Source organism: Myotis brandtii, unplaced genomic scaffold, assembly GCF_000412655.1.
Source record: "Myotis brandtii unplaced genomic scaffold, ASM41265v1 scaffold138, whole genome shotgun sequence".
Lineage (NCBI taxonomy): Eukaryota > Metazoa > Chordata > Mammalia > Chiroptera > Vespertilionidae > Myotis > Myotis brandtii.
In genome coordinates this window covers 30,649-47,576 of record NW_005354915.1, presented here as the reverse complement: position 1 = coordinate 47,576, position 16,928 = coordinate 30,649, and the positions used below count along the sequence as shown (strand labels likewise).

At 44.5% G+C, this 16,928-nt stretch overlaps 1 protein-coding gene across 2 annotated transcripts in view; it reads right to left on the bottom strand.

Annotated features, from left to right (window-relative positions):
- Positions 1–16,928, bottom strand: part of MEI1 (meiotic double-stranded break formation protein 1) — a 54,323-nt gene that overhangs the window by 15,817 nt on the left and 21,578 nt on the right. For both annotated transcript variants that reach the window (XM_005860660.2, XM_014535095.1), the window contains 5 exons: positions 15,487–15,547; positions 13,527–13,624; positions 12,868–13,036; positions 12,337–12,484; positions 7,167–7,442 (listed from right to left, as the gene is read on the bottom strand). In XM_005860660.2, the coding sequence (XP_005860722.1) occupies positions 7,167–7,442; positions 12,337–12,484; positions 12,868–13,036; positions 13,527–13,624; positions 15,487–15,547 (752 nt within the window). The remainder of the gene's footprint in view (positions 1–7,166; positions 7,443–12,336; positions 12,485–12,867; positions 13,037–13,526; positions 13,625–15,486; positions 15,548–16,928) is intronic.

Here is a 16,928-nt window from a genome sequence, read left to right as displayed (position 1 = left end):
TCCTCCCGCCCCTCTAATCCACCAATGGCTTTCATGTAACCTTCCTTATGTCTTCTTTGATTCTAATGTATAAGATAAGCTGCAGGACGTATTAGGCCCTAACTGAGTGGTTGCTGTTAAAATTAGAGTTGTTTCTCTGGCAGCTGTGGAGGTTTGTGAAGAGCCAAGGCCAGACACGGTGCCACCCAGTGATCAGCACATCTAATCAGCACATCACCATTCCCTGGAGCACTTTCTCAGTGCATTGAGATTTTGCTTCCCAGTAATTGTCATCAGTTTGGCTCAAATAAACTCATAAAAATTCTCCACAGGTTTGGACATTTCCTACATGGACAATGATATGTCAAAGGTCACATAAACCAGTATGTGGCACAGCTAAGATTTGAAAGCATCTTCACCTAATTCCAAGCCCAAAGCTCTTTCTACTTTCTAGGATGCCCCTCTCATGCAAATGGAAGCATCAGGATCAAGAAAAGGTTATTTCAGGACAGCAGATCTGAGTGTGCCTTAAGGGAAAAGAGGACAGGGGGATGGAGGTGCCACTTGATGGGTTAGGGCAGACTCAGAGGACCAGGTCAGGCCTTTCCTCTACCATGGCAGTCTGGCTATCTGTGCTCCAAGCTGTAAAAGCCTTGGGTTCTGAAGGTGGGCAAGGACATTGAGTTTATTCGCTTTCACAGTCATTTTAACGAGTATATGTTAAAGGCACAGCCAGTCAGAAGCTGCGCCACAGGCTCTCCCACTGATAGCTCCTGGCACCTACCAGCTCCAACAAGCGAATTCCTTTGGACAGTTAGGGCTGAGTGCTATGAGCCCAAGGTCACACACAGACTCTTTCCAGGAAGATCAGCTCCTGACGCGCAGAAACATGACTACAGGGCTCCAGACCAGGCAACTCCGGATGTGCTGATCACTGGATGGCACAGTGTCTGGCCTTGGCTCTTCACAAACCTCCACAGCTGCCAGAGAAACAACTCTAATCTCAATAGCAGCCACTCAAGTAAGGCCTAAAACTGTCAGGTACTATGCTGTATTTAAATAGTAGCTGAATGTTTATCTGTCCTCATAGTAACTCTTCCAGGTAGGTGTCACCCCAACTTTTCAAATGAGGAAACTGGGGCAAACTAAGTAATCTGTCTAGCAAAAAAGCAATGGCATGGTAACTAGGAGTTAATGAAGGAGTTAAAGCAGTGGCATGGTAACTAGGAATTAATGTCACCTTGTAGGGTTGAGAAACATCTCTGGAAGGAGAGGATCACAGAATGGGAAGGCTAGGGAATCTCAGTTCATTTCCATCAACCCTTTTACTTCACAGAATATGAGGCTGAAGCCCAGAGTGGGTGTGATTTTCCCAAGGTCACAGGGCCCAAGGCCAAACCAGTTTCCTGGTCCTCCTCTACCAACAGCAAGTGCCTGCCTGATTGCCAGATCTGGTCCCTCAGAAACCTGAGTTAGTACATCTTAAAGGCCCAAAAGTAAGGGGGCTACTCAGCCTTTGGTGGCCAGGGGAATGTGTGCGCCCCACACATGGGCCAGTGGGAAGGCTCTGGGCAGAACACAGCCCACTCTGTAATCTCTCCTGCTCACAGCTGTCAAGAGCTCTCTGGGACTGGACCAACCAGGGTGCCACAGCCAAGCAGGGAACAAACAGAGTGTCTGTGACATCATTGTTTTTTCACATCTAAACCACCTACACAAAAGACCACCCATTGATAAGAGTGGCAATTAACAGCGTTGTTTTCAGTTGTTAATTACCCATATCGAAAACAGAAATTGGTACCAACACATATTTTTAGACTCTTTTCCCCTCCTGTGGTTACAAGTTGGGGGAAAAATGGTAGGAATTATATATATGACAGACAACAAAGTTGTTCCTTACTGTTTTGTTGTTGTTGTTACCACTGGTGTTTTTAGGATCTGAGTTAGTGCAAAACTAACTTTAGGCTCCAATCCTGGTCATGACCCTCATTAGCAATAGGACCTTGGGCAATTCAATGAGCTCCTCTGAGATTCACATTCTCTGTGGTCCAGTCTGGATCCAGGTGGAAGACATCCAGAGCAACCAGGACTTGGTAAGCCTAGAGGGGCTTAGACTCTCCAGCCACTCCCACAGCCCAGGGTACTGTGTGCAGCATACCAAGTGTTCCTACGTGTTCTTTCTTTTATCCTCCCGTTATCTCCATTTTGCACGTTGAGAAAACTGAAGCTCAGAGAAGCTTCCATCTTTGTGTCTCTACAAGGTGACAGAGCATTTGTGATTTCCTCGAGGGCAAGGACTGACCAACCTTAACGAATTATCTTTGTATCCGACTGCCTAGTGCCTAGTAAATACCAAACAGATGTATGATAAAGGAAAAAGTGAATGACTGAAGTCAAGGCCTCTAAAAACCTGCTCCTTTCTGTCTTTCTCCAACCTCATCTCCTGCAACATATCCCACAAGCTCACGAACTACCCCAAACTACTCCCTGTCCCTGAATTACAATAAACACTTTCATGTTGCTGTATTGGCCTGGCAACCCTTTCACTTGTCAAGTTCTTTGAGGATCAGCATTTATGTCACCTTTGTGCCCTTCTTACCACCCAAGTACTCTGCCTGACCTTTATTGCCACGCAGCTAGTACAGTTGTTAGTGGTTTGATGCCTCAGATTCCCTCATCAGAGTGGTTAATGTAAACAAAGCCACTTAAAATGGAGTGGGAAGAGCATTGGACCAAGGACTAAAGGGTCCGGGGTTCGATTCCAGGCAAGGGCATGTACCTCGGTTGCAGGCTCAGTCCCCTGGCCTGGTCAGGAGGCAACCAATCAACATGTCTTTCTCACATCGATGTTTTTCTCTCTCTCTCTCTGTCTCTTCCCCTCCCTTCCACTCTCTCTAAAAAACAATGGAAATATATCCTCGGGTGAGGATTAACAACAACAAAAAATGGAGTGGGAGCTGCCATCCCAGAACTGCCTTGCACATCTTACTCCTCAAACCTTTGGAACGTTAAAACGGGACAAAACAGCCTTTGCACTGAGCCTAAAGCAACACTGTATTCCAAACAAGTTTGCAAAGATAACAGGAAAGCAGACCTTAAGACTAAAACTGAAAATTAAAGGATTTCTTTAGAATCAGCATCATCCATGTTAGCTTATTTGCACCTTTAGAAAATCCTTTCTTAGCTTATTAACACCCATAAAAATTCCTTCCTTCTATTCAAGTAATTGTTCCCCTTTCCTTTCTTACTAATTGGCCTTCACGTCCTAATTGGAACACTATTTGGGTTTCTGCCTGAATCAGTGCTTCCTGATTGGATCTTAATACATTCTTGTTGCCTTTTACCCTGGCCTTTTATTTTAGGTTAACAATCCGCAGTGCTCAAACGAACAGCTCTTCCATTAGATGGAACACTGAATCAAGGTTGACTTCTCTCTTGTTCTGAGTTTGCTCAGTTCACTGAAAAGAACATTAGACACAGAGTCCAAATCTGGGTTTTAATCTCAATTCCTATGACCTTGAGCAAATCTCTCTCAACCTATTTCTTATGCTTTTAAAAGAAAAGAAGAAAAAGATACCATCATTAGTATGTCTCTCAGAAGATCCAAATTCTCCACCCATCACCTTTTTTTGAGAGACTTGGATCTGTCCAAACCCCTAATTCAATGCGTCAGCAAATAAAGTACCTACTGCATGTGAAGAACGCTTCATCTGACAAAGAAAATCCAGTATCTTAGCTCTGTTCATTGCTACTCTCCCTCTTGTCCCATCTTGCCTTCCTCCCCTATTGCACTAATGCTTTATTTTTAACCCATTCCTTCTCCGGTTTTCTCTCTCCAAGAAAGCCAAAGCATGAATGTGGTCCTTATCAAGCCAACACATTGTTGTGGACCAACATTCGCGAGAATAAGACCACCGACTCCAATTAGGTCTTAAACAGCAAGCGAGGATTTATTGAGCTGGCCAGCAACTACAGTTACAGCACCCTGTCGAAGTAGAGGCTGAACTGCTGTGCAGACTACAGGAGTTACATTTTATTATTAAATTTTATGGAGGCCCAGAGAAAAATGTGTCTTTCAAATTCTGGGCCCCCCTCTTTTCTGCATTAACCATTTCCTTAGTTGCTCTCCCTCCTAGATTTTTCCTTCTTTAAGCCCCAGAGACTCAAATCCTTCTCCTCCTTTATCACTTTTGATCTCTCTGACTATCCCCATGTCCTCCAGCCTAAGGCTCCTCCATCTCAGCAGGCTGAGAGCCTACTACCCTATCTAGTGAATCCTACCGCCACTACCCCATCTCACACCCGCTCCGGAGCAGTTTTCAGCTCTTCCTCCCCCAGTCAGAGCAGATGCTGTCCCCAACAGAGACTACTATAAATCAGGAAGGGCAGGCAAGTCGCAGGTCTCGGGACCACATGATAAAAATCCGGCAGTCCCTCTCCCTCACCCTACACAGGCCATGAGAAAATGTACTAATCTTAACCTAACAAGCCTTTGTTTAAACTTCTTTGGGTTGCAACCTTATACCTTTAAATTAACCTCGGACTTTTCAAATTTTAACCTAATACAGCAAAAGTATTCATCAGAGAAAAGCAATTAAAAGTTCTCTACTTTCTTCCCCTTAAAGCAGGGTTTGCCCTATCTTTAAACAAACAACAGAAAGAGATAACAAATACACTCATGTGTACAGCCAGACAGCACAAAGTAGCTTTCGCTTCACACAGACTCTCACACTTACATTCATACACTAGACAGTCCAAGTTTTTTACTTCTACCAAATGTTTACTCAGAGTTTAAGCAATCCAACCAATTCCTGACTAATTGCCTAAGGGAGCTCTATGGCTTCCCGGGAGGTGATCAAGCTCCCCTTCCACTCACTTGGAGTGGGCCTGACTGATAGGGGGTCGATGAAGACGACTGACCCTGACCCATTTTGACAAAGACAAAGACAACAAAGAACAAAGACAAAACAAACACCAGACAACAAACACCAGACAGACAAGTCCTGTGCAACCGAAAGTCACACTTGCCAGATGCCGTGGCCACCGGCCACCGGCTGGAGTCGGGAAGTAGTGCTGCAACCAGCCCTTCACTTGACTCCCCCCTGTGAGATCTCACCCCAGGCGCCTCCAGTCCTTACCTCCTGCAGGATTTTTCAATAAGTCCTCCCCGCTTGCTCAGTGATGGATGGGGAGAGCCTCCTGCCCTAGATAGGGGGTCCCTCTCACCCCTGCTGGGTATCTTGCTGCGGCCTCCAAATGTTGTGGACCAACATTCGAGAGAATAAGACCACCGACTCCAATTAGGTCTTAAACAGCAAGCGAGGATTTATTGAGCTGGCCAGCGACTACAGTTACAGCATCCTGCCGAAGCAGAGGCTGAACTGCAGTGCCTACTACAGGAGTTACATTTTATTATTAAATTCTGTGGGGGCCCAGAATTTGAAAGACACATTTTTCTCTGGGCCTCCACAGAATTTAATAATAAAATGTAACTCCTGTAGTAGGCACTGCAGTTCAGCCTCTGCTTCGGCAGGGTGCTGTAACTGTAGTCGCTGGCCAGCTCAATAAATCCTCGCTTGCTGTTTAAGACCTAATTGGAGTCGGTGGTCTTATTCTTGCGAATGTTGGTCCACAACAACATGTGTGACTTCACAAGATGAAAGTCTGAGTGGGAAGTGTGTGCGGGTGTAAATGCTGACAGAGATTGGTACCTAAGGATGTGTGATATATAACATGCACGTGTTATTTTCACCACATCACTCCAATAAAGTCAGGGAATGGTGTTTGTTGATGATAAGAACATCAAAGTCATCTCATTGTCTCTGATAGGCTGTGCCATTCTTCCTGCACTAAAGAGGGGCCAAGCAGGTGAACTAGCAATGAAGGCAGTGGCTCTAAACCAAGTGTTTTCTATGCTGGTGTGCTGCCATCAGTTTAGGACCTGTCACTAGTAATTGCTCACTAAATACAAAGTATCAAATGTACAAATAATTTTTATTTTATTTTATTTATTTTTGTTAATCCTCACCCGAAGATATTCTTTCCATTGGTTTTTAAAATATGTGTTTATTGATTTTTTTTTGAGAGAGAGAGGGATAGAGAGATAAAACACCGATGAGAGAAACATCTTCAATTGGCTGCCTCCTGCACACCCCTAATAGGGGATCGAGCCTGGAACCTGGGCAGGTGCCCTGACCAGGAATCAAACCAGTGGCCTCTTGGTTCCTGGGTTGATGCTCAATTACTGAGCTACACCAGCCAGTCTCCACTGATTTTTAAAGAGAGTGAAAGGGAGGAAGAGGGGAGAAGGAGAAGGAAGAGGGGAGAGAAACATAAATGTGAGACACATTGATTGGTTGCCTCCTGCATGTGCTCTGACTGGGGCCAGGGGAATCAAGCCTGCAAACCAGGTACTCACTCTTAACTGGGAATCAAACCCATGACCCTTTGGTGCTCAGGCCAATGCTCTATCCACTTAGCGATACTGGTGAGGGCGTACAAATAATTTTTTAAACATGTAAATTACAACAGTTAACTCTATAATATCACTCTCATTAATTTGTTTTCAATGTGCTTTCTTGAATGAAAGAAAAAAAGATGAAGTTAAAGTCAGTGTTTTACAAACTGCAGACAACAGGCAGCTCACTTATCTGATGTACCTGACAGAAATTATAGGGATGTCTTACTTCATAAAAAGCACTGGGGTTTCTGACTATTCTGGGTATGCCCAGGGGAGTGTGTTGCACGTGGACCATTATCATGTTAGTCATGGCAGAAAAAAGGCACAGTCCCTCTGCAATCAGACATCTCCAGCTACATGTCTCAGGGGACTCCTCTGATATTAAGCCCTTCTTAACAGAATCTGCTTTAGAGAAGACAGGGAGGTGAGAGGGAATGGTGGCTGAGACCAGCATCTCAAAGTTATATCCCCTGGGGAGGAGAGGGGTACATATCTCTCAGTGAGCAGACTGCCATCAGACTTAGGACAGGGGACAGACTTATAGGAACCAGGCACCTGCCAGCCAAAAGGACTTCCTATTCACATGGGAACAGCATTAAGTCCAGAGGTGGGCAGAAGCAGGTGCTGGTACCTCATGACCTCAGTAAACCAGGAGAGAGAGAGAGAGAGAGAGAGAGAGAGAGAGCCCACTATCTCTGAATGCAGAAATAAGCATGTGGTTACCTACTAGCAAAATAAGCAGGATGCTGGGGCTGCTTCTGAGTATGTGGAACAAGGCTGCTAAGCTGGCAGGAAGGGTGGGCTGCCCAGCAGCGGGGACATCATCCAGCTCCTCATAGCTGCTCTCTTCCCAGGAGAACCAAAGTTCCAGGACACGATGCCCAAACCTACTCATCAGCTCTGGATACAACAGGAAGAACCTGAGCAGGAGGGGGTGGTGGGTGTAGATGAGGTGCAAGTCCGTGATGCCCTCTAGAAATTTTCTGATGGCACTGACCACAGCCTGGAAGCAAAGAAATAAAGAAAGAGGCTAAATACACCTTGCAGAAGACTCAAGAGACCCTCACAAACATAGCCAAGGCATGACTGGGAAAAATGTACTGTCATCTCAGTACTCCAGGACATCTTCACTGACTCACCCCAGCGCCTCCTGGGAGAAGAAACTCTGCTGTGCTTACCTATGACAGTGGTTCTCGGGGTGATTTTGCTCCCTAAGGGACATTCAGAAATATTTAGACATTTTTGATGGTCTTGATTGGGAGAGTGCTACTGACATCTAGTGGGAGAGAGCAGGGATACCGCTAAATATCCTATAAAACACAGGGCAGCCTCCCACAGGAAAGAATTATGCTATGTAAAATGTTAACAGTGCCAAGGCTGAGAAACCCAGCTCTATAAATATACTTACCACAGTGTGTTGTAACTGTCAGCGTATGTGTCTACCTCTCACACTAGACTTGAGCTGCTTGAGGGCAGGGACTGTGACAGATTAATCTATGAACACCTGGTGTAGGGCCTAGCACAGATGCAGCAAATGATGTGTTGAATCATTTATTAACTCTCAACATCCTCTTCCCATTGCACATCTAACAAGGTTCATATTCCTTAATATGATATTCTAAGAGTTTTATAGTTTCTATTTGTGGCCCTTTCATTTAGCCCTTTGATCCATTTTTTAGTTAATTTCTGTGTATAGTATGAGGTATGGGTACAACTTCATTCTTTTGGGTTCTTTTAAATGTATTTTTATTGATTTCAGAAAGGAAGAGAGAGGGAGATAGAAGCATCAGTAATGAGAGAGAATCATTGATTGGCTGCCTCCTGCATGCTCCTTACTGGGGATCAAGCCCGCAACCCAGGCATGTGCCCTTGACTGAAATTGAACCCAGAACCCTTGAGTCCACAGTCCGACACTCTATCCACTGAACCAAACCGGTTAAGGCCCAACTTCATTCTTTACATGTGGACATCCAGTTGTTTCAGCACTATTTTGTTTAAAAGACTATTCTTTCCTTATTGGTCTTGGCATCCTTATAAAAAAATCAACTGACCGTAAATATGAGTTTATTTTTGTTTTTAATTTTTTGTACTTTTATTTATGGGTTTATTTTTGGACTCTCTATTCTATTCCATTGATCTAGATGTCTATTCTAATGCCAAAACCACAATGTCTTGATTACTGTAGCTTTGAAATAAAAAAATGGGAGTCCTGTCCTGGCCAGGTGGCTCAGTTGGATGGAGTGTCCTCCCAATCGGCCAAAGCTGCCAAGGTTGCGGTTTCAATCACCCGTCAGGGCACATGCAGGAAACGAGCAGGGTATGCATGAACAGGTGGAACAACAAAAACTGATGTTTCTCTCTTTCTCCTTTCCTCCCTTTCTCTCAAAAATCAATCAAAAAAAATTTTTAAGTGTGAGTTCTCCAGCCCTAGCCGGTTAGGCTCAGTGGATAGAGGGTCCCACAACTGAAGGGTCCCAAGTTCAATTCTGGTCAAGGGCACATGCCCAGGTTGCGGGCTCGATCCTCAGTGTGGGGTGTGCAGGACGCAGCCGATCAATAATTCTCTCTCATCATTGATGTATCTATCTCTCTCTCCCTCTATTTTCCTCTCTGAAATCAATAAAAAAATATGTGTTTTTAAAATAAGTAAGTAAGTAAATAAATAAATAAATAAAAGTGTGAGTCCTCTGGAAAAAAGGCAACTGAAATTTTGATCGGGATTGTGTTGAATCTATAGATCAATTTGGGGAGTACTGCCATCTGAACACTATTAAGTCTCCTTTTCTTTTCCAGTTTTATTGAGATATAATTGACATATAACATTATATAAATTTATTATGTTCAATATAAGGATTTGATAAATGTATACATTGTGAAATGATTAATATATTAATATAATAAGTTTAGTTAATACTTACCACCTCACACACTTACAAAATTTTTTTTCTTGTAATGAGAGCTTTTCAGATTTAATCTCTTAGCAACTTTCAAATATACAAAGTAGTATTATTGTTAACTACAGTCATTGTGTTGTATATTATATCCATAGAAGTTACTTATTTTATAATTGGTTATTAAGTCTTCTGATTCATGAACACAGAAGAATGACTATTTATTTAGGCCTTCTTTAATTTATTTCAATGATTTTTTATTAAATTTATTGGGTTTACATTGGTCAGTATGAACATATAGGTTTCAGGTGTGGGCTTCTTTGTTACGAGATCTGTATATTGCACTGTGTGCCCACCACCCCACTCAAATCTTCTGTCATCATGTCAATGATGTTTTGTAATTTTCAGTGTACAAGTCCTTGCACTTTTTTGTGAAATATTTTTCCTATGTATATCATTTATTGATGCTATTATAAATGGGATTGATTTCTTAATTTCATTTTCAAGCATGTTATTAAAGATATAAGTCCGGCTTCTCTCCACTGTCTCCCATATCTTAGCAAATTACACTAAACTAGTCTCCCTTACTTGAGTGTGTAGACTGGGCAACTTCCCAATTCTGTATCTTAAATCTTGCTCTACTCTCAGCCTGAAAATTCTCCCTTCACCTCAGTCTCCTCCAGGAAGCCTCTCCTGATGCAACAATCTCCCAAGTGCTGTGGTAGCTCCTCTTCAGCCTCCAGGAGAGCACTCCCTGCAGCTGCTGCCTGCCTTATAGGAAATATTGTCTCTCCTGGCAAACCAGTGCTCCCTGAGGGCAGAGAACGTGTTTGTTTCACCTCAACCCTGACAGGACCCCACATGGCACCTGGCCCCTGTCAAGTGGTCAAGCCACATTGTTTGAGTTGCTAAAATGTTGAGAAACAAATAAAAAAAACCATGTGCTTATTTATTTGAGTAGTGGTCAGGGGCTTAGGAAATGCTGATAAAACTAGAGAGAAGTTACTGAAAAGTAAGAGCTTCCAGGAATAAGTAGGACTTGACACTCTGAAATGCCCATTCCCAGAGACACTGACACAGCAACTATTGTGGGCCCTCACATGCACTCCCAGACGTCTCTCATCATACTAGAAAGCCCAAACTCTGTTAAAGACTAGGGTTGTGTCAAAAGGACTTAGGAACTAGCATGAATAGGCTCCCACTGGCCAAAGATAGAACAACTTGAGCCTCAAAGGGCTAATATCTATAGTGGATTGAAACACATCAAATATTTTTAAATCCATGAGTTCATAACAATACTAAAAAAAAAAAAACTTCTTGGATCAAATATTCAATCTATTCTTTCTATATAATCTATCATCCATAGTAACAAATAGTTGATAAGGGAAGTTTTTTTAAATAAAAGTATTCCAATTAATAAAGAGAAAATAACAGAATTAGGGTATTATTATTTTGCAATCCCTAATGAATTAATGAATCAAGGCAATGATCACCAATGGTTGAGAGACAATGGGACATTGTATACCTTGATCTATCTTACTTAAAAATCCATTGCACTTCAACTATCCCTTCCTGCTTCCATTCAAATTAAACCAAGTTTGCTTACATCACATTTGCCCCAACAGTAATAAAAAAAAAGAGGCAAAATTAATAGTAAGCGAAGGAAAAGTATCCTAGGTTGAGGCTGAAGAGTCCACATCTAAGGAGTAGAAGCAATCTTCAATGAAAAAGGAGATTCAGTGATGACTCAGACATAGTCCTTGTCCCCAAGAGTTTATAAAGAGCTAGAGAAGAGAAAACCTGGTATACATTACCACCATCAAAAGTGATTTGAGATCAGCCTGACTGACAATAACCTGTCCCAGCCAGTGTTGCTCCGTGGTTGAGCACTGACCTATGAACCAAGAGGTCACAGTTCTATTCAGGATCAGGACACACGCCTGGGTTGTGGGTTCGATACCCAGTAGGGGGCGTGCAGGAGGCAGCTAATTGATGATTCTCTCTCATCACTGATGTTTCTATCTCTCTCTCCCTCTACCTTCTTCTCTGAAATCAATAAAAAAACACACACATATATATTTTAAATGTTCTAGTTGCTTTGGATCAGTGGATAGAGTGTTGGCCTGCAGACTGAAGAGTCTCAGGTTCAATTCCAGTCAAGGGAACATGCCTGGGTTGTGGGCTCAATCCCTAATGGGGGTGTGCAGGAGGCAGCCCATTAATGATTCTCTCTCATCATTGATGTCTCTCTCTCTCTCTCCCCTCTCCCTTCCTCTCTGAATAAAGAGCTAGAGAATAAAAATATATTTAAAGCCCTAACCAGTTTGGCTCAGTGGATAGAGCGTTGGCCTGTGGACTGAAGGGTCCCAGGTTCGATTCTGATCAAGGGCATGTGCCTTGGTTGCGGGCACATCCCTAGTAGGGGGTGTGCAGGAGGCAGCTGATCGATGTTTCTCTGTCATCGATGTTTCTAACTCTCTATCCCTCTCCCTTCCTCTCTGTAAAAAATCAATAAAATATATATTTTTTAAAATCTGTTTTAAAAAAAAAGTATACACACACACACACACACACACATACACATACACAAAACAAAAAACAATAATGTGGGTTTCAGCAACCCGCTTTGTTTGGTAAACTGTTACAAGGAGGAAATACCTCACACCACTCTCCTACACAAACTGGACTTGGTACTAAGAAAAGAGCCTTGGGAATTGGTCAAGTCTGAGTTGAAGTCTGGCTCCCCCATCGATTACCTGTGTGACCCAGAGAAAATGACTTTAACCCAAGTCTTGACTTTCTTGTCTGTGAAAAGGAAATAATAATCGTTGCTTCCCAGGACTGTTGAGAGAATTAACTAAATTACATAGGCTCTGTATGTGTCAGCACCCTCCCCCCGCTCCCTACCGCAGCTCTCTCTCTTCTCTATAAACACAACATCAGTCTCCCAAGGAGCCACAGTGCACAGAGGTGCAGGAGGAGGAGTGCCGGGAGTGTGGCCCATACCTCATCTAGGGCATCGTCTCTGTCCTGGCAGATTGCAAGCAGATAGATGGATGCTCTGAGAACCACAAGCGGAGGGCGCTCACCCTGGGCCTGCAGAGACAGGAGGAAGCTCTGCACAGCCACAGATAAGTCTGCCTTTGAGACAAGCCTGTCAACCAAAGAGGGTCTGAGTGAGAAAGGCAGAGATAGCTGTCCAGCCTTACCACATCCTCCCTTAGCCACTGTCATTCAGCTCCAGCATGTCCACAGCCTAATGACACCTTGCACAAAGACCGTGCCATATATACTTAACAAAGCATTATCACACTCACAACACACGGTTCCATGCTTTGTGCAAGGCTGTTAGGGACCAGAGACTCCTCACTCACACCCGGAAGGTGAAAGAGCCAGCTGAACCGGCATTGTTAAAAAGAAGGATGCTACTTCTGGAGGTCAGGAGGTCCCGCTCTGGCAGCCAGTCCACCCCCTTCGTCTTGTATTTATCATTAAGCATTTGTGTGTTTAATGGGCAAATTTCTGGGGGAGGGAGACCTGTCCTCGTGGATGTAGGCCAGGTAGAAGAGGAGCAGGATGCAGAACTGTCTCTGGCGAGCAGCTCCCTCCACATACTGGCAATCCGACAGGAGGGCAAGGCTTTCAGGGCTCCTGCTGCTTATCTGGGGCAGCCCGTGCTGCAGGACCTCAGACACTGCAGAGAGTTCTGGGGAGAAAATAATTAGAGAAAGCCACACAGAGAACACATGAGAGTAGTAATGAGCACATAAGTATCTGCTACATGAAGAGTACTGCACAAGGTAGCAGGGTACATGCAGGATAAAAGCAAATCAGAATCCCCTCTTCCTTTATGCAGCTTTCAGCCAACCAGGAGAGACTAAAGATTACATGGATACATTCTCTCATTCATTCATTTGACAAATGTTCACTGAGTGGCTACTCTAGGCCAGGCTGTGAGACACAGGCCCTATCTCCAGTCCCTCCAGGCAGCTGGTGGGGAAAACAGATGAGACAAGTAACTGCAGGACATGTGATGAGTGCCATGTTTCTCTCTCTCTCTCTCTCTCTCCTCTCTTCCCTCTCTCCCTTCCAGTCTCTCTAAAAAAAAAAAATTGGTGAGGATTAACAACAGCAGCAACAAACGACTCTAAAAGACTACCACAGACCTCATGAGTAGTCAGATAGCAGCATCTTACCTTCTTGGGAAGGTGGCCCTGTATTCTCTGGAGCTGAGAGGAGGTTGATGCACAAGTAGTAGAGGAAACTGGAACACACCTGGTTTAGGGCTGAGTGACTTAGAGGGAGAACACAAAGAGAAGACATTGCTACTTTGGCTGGGACAGCATTATCCCTACATGTACTGGGGTGCCACTGCTTTGTGCCAGAGCCCAGTGATAGTCTAACCATGGCCTTGGTAGAGGAGGTCTCAAGGTGGCTATAAAAACGTAAATATGGCCCTAGCCGGTATGGCTCAGTGGATAAAGCATCAGCCTGCAGACCAAAGGGTCCTGGGTTCAACTCCAGTCAAGGGCACATACCTCGGTCGCAGGCTCCTCCCTGACCCGGACCCTGGTTGGGGCATGTGCAGGAGGCAACCACTCCATGTGTTTCTCTCACATGGATCTTTCTCTCTGTCTTTCCTTCTCTCTTCCACTCTCTCTAAAAATCAATGGAAAAATATCCTTGGGTGGGGATTAAAAAAATAAATAAATATGGAGCCTGGGTAGACTGGCACAGTTGGTTGAGTATAGTCCAGGGGTGGGCAAACTTTTTGACTCGAGGGCCACAATGGGTTCTTAAACTGGACCGGAGGGCCGGAACAAAAGCATGGATGGAGTGTTTGTGTGAACTAATATAAATTCAAAGTAAACATCATTACATAAAAGGGTACGGTCTTTTTTTTTTTTTAGTTTTATTCATTTCAAACGGGCCGTATCCGGCCTGCGGGCCGTAGTTTGCCCACAGCTGGTGTAGTCCTATGTACCAAAAGGTTGTCGGTTCAATTCCCGGGCAGGGCACATATCTAGGTTGCGGATTTGATCCCCAATCGGGGAGTGTGGAAGACAATCAATCAATCCCTCCCTCCCTCCTACCCTCCCTCTCTTACTTTGTCTAAGCATGTTATGTACTCTGGTGACAATTACAAAAAATAAGTAAGTATAAATATAATTGGTCCATACAATTATTAATTAAAAATTTGCTGAAAAAATAAATCAAGGAGGCCACTAAGTTCCAATTTCACAAAACATACAAATAAAAATGTGTTCCTGGGTCAGGAAAGGCTGAGGAATACAAAAAAAGAGGAAGCTGTTGACCCCAAACGGGTACTCAAGGAGAACAACAAAACGTCCAAAACTATGACTTTGAATCCAGCTGGATCCCCATATTTTCTCCTGAATACTGGGTGTTCTATTCCCAGGCATGAAAGGAGAGGTGGATACTGCCCTGTAGACAGTAACAAATGGAACCTGCCAAGTACATGCAGAGACAGGTGGCAAATCACAAATGGGAAGGTAAACAGGGCTGCTCTAGCCCTGGCTGGTGTGGCTCAGTGGGCTGGAGCATTGTCCTGTACACAAAAGGTGGCAGGTTCAATTCCAGTCGAGGCACATGCCCGCATTGTGAGTTCAGTCCCCTCAGGGCATGTGCCAGAGGCCACAGATCAATGCTTCTCTCTCATATTGTGTTTCTCTCTTTCTCCCTTCCTCTCTCTAAAAATCAATTAAAAAAACAAACAAACAGGAACCTAAGAAGACAGACTATTTTGAATAAGAGTTTCTCCTCTGGAATTGCTGGGCTGGTGGCAACTAGAACATGACTCTTTCTTGATGTTCACTGCATCCCTTACCCTCGGAGGGCCTCTGTTTCCCCATTTGTAAAATGAGTGGTTACACAAATGATCTCTAAGTACCCTTCCAGTTTTCATGTGAGAGGTGCCCATCCAATTATCACATGGATGGAGGGCCTTACCAGAACCAGATGAAATACAAGCTATAGAAGCAAGTCTAGCTCATGTGACTGGTTACTGAGTAATTCTGATACTGCGTCAATGCCCCCACAAGTCCTATGACTAAACCACACCAGTCAGAAATTTCCACGTGTCCCGTCAAGGATGCTGGCTCCTTGACCATTAATTTTGCCTGGGACCATACATACCTCAGGCCACTGCAGAACCTGGCCTTCAGTTCCAGAGTTAGTCGTATGAAGGATGAGGCAGCTTGGGGAAAGTGGGAGGAAAGCAGAAAGCGGTTTAAACCAGATGCATTAGAGATTCCCAAGTCTGGGGGGCACCGAGGAGAACTATGTTAAAGTCATGCAGACCAGAGCTCAAATTTTGCTCCTTCCCTATCTAGGACTATGACACTGGAGCACTTATTTAACTCCTCCGAGAATCAGTTTCAATATCTATACCTCAGGTGTGAGAGTGTGTGTGTGAGTGAGTGTGTGTGTGTGTGCGCGCGGGTGTGTGCACAGGCGCTCGCGCGCGCAAGGTGTGAGAGTGTGTGTGTGAGTGAGTGTGTGTGTGTGCGCGCGCGGGTGTGTGCACAGGCGCTCGCGCGCGCGCAAAAAAAAAAATCAATCTATACCTCACAGGTGCTTGTGAAATGGAGATAAAAGCAGGATTCTAAACAAGAACATCAAGAGCTCCCACCGTACCAGCTCCAGTGCTGGGGAGAATCTGTATTCTGTCCTGGAGCTAAAGCATATAGCAAACACTTCATCCCGCTGAGTTTCACAGCAACTTTCTGGGATAGCAGTTTAACCCATGACTCCCGCAGGGAGGGGGCGCCCAGCTTGTCTGCTGGAAGGGCTCCTCCTGGCCCAGTCTCTCAGGGACCCAAAGTTTCTCTACCCCCACTACTCCAGGTCTCTGCCCAACTCTTGGCTGGCAGTGCCTGCTTCCCTCTTCTCTCCTGCAGGTTGGGCCCCTGATCCTGTTCTAGCTGGCTTCATGCTGCATACTATATATCTCCCCATACACAGCCTTTCTCTACATCCCTTGTTGCCCACCACTGTCCCCCAGAGATTAGCACATCTGAAGCTCTACCCATCTAGCTCACCGAGACTGGATCCTCTTGGCTCTCAAAGTATGGCAGGCAAGAAGAGTGGGTGAAAGGAAGGAAAGAAGTGTGTGCTGGCTGTCACAATGACTAAGGGGTACAGTCATTCAGGAAATCTACATGTTATCTCATTTCATTCTGATGATCATCACCATGTTCTAACTGAGGGCATTGGAGATAAGAAAACTGATTTGCCCATTATCAGTAAACAAGTAAGGGATGAAGTAAGAATCCCAACCCACATGTGCTAACAACAAAGGTCCTGCTTTTTTCTCTCTTCCATACAGCCCCCCACCCTCTCCTGGAATTGTGCAGGAGTCTCTCGTCACTCTCTCTCTCTCCCTTCCTCCCTACCACTCTCTAAAAATCAATGGGAAAAATATCCTCGAGTGAGGGTTAACAACAACAAAAATGACTGAGAGACTAAAATAAACAGATGCAAGAAGGCCTGGAGAAGGCTAGAGTCAGGAGCCACTTGGGGTCAATTTTAGGAAGGCACTTCTGTGTAGAGCTAGACAACAGCTTCACACAGGGCTA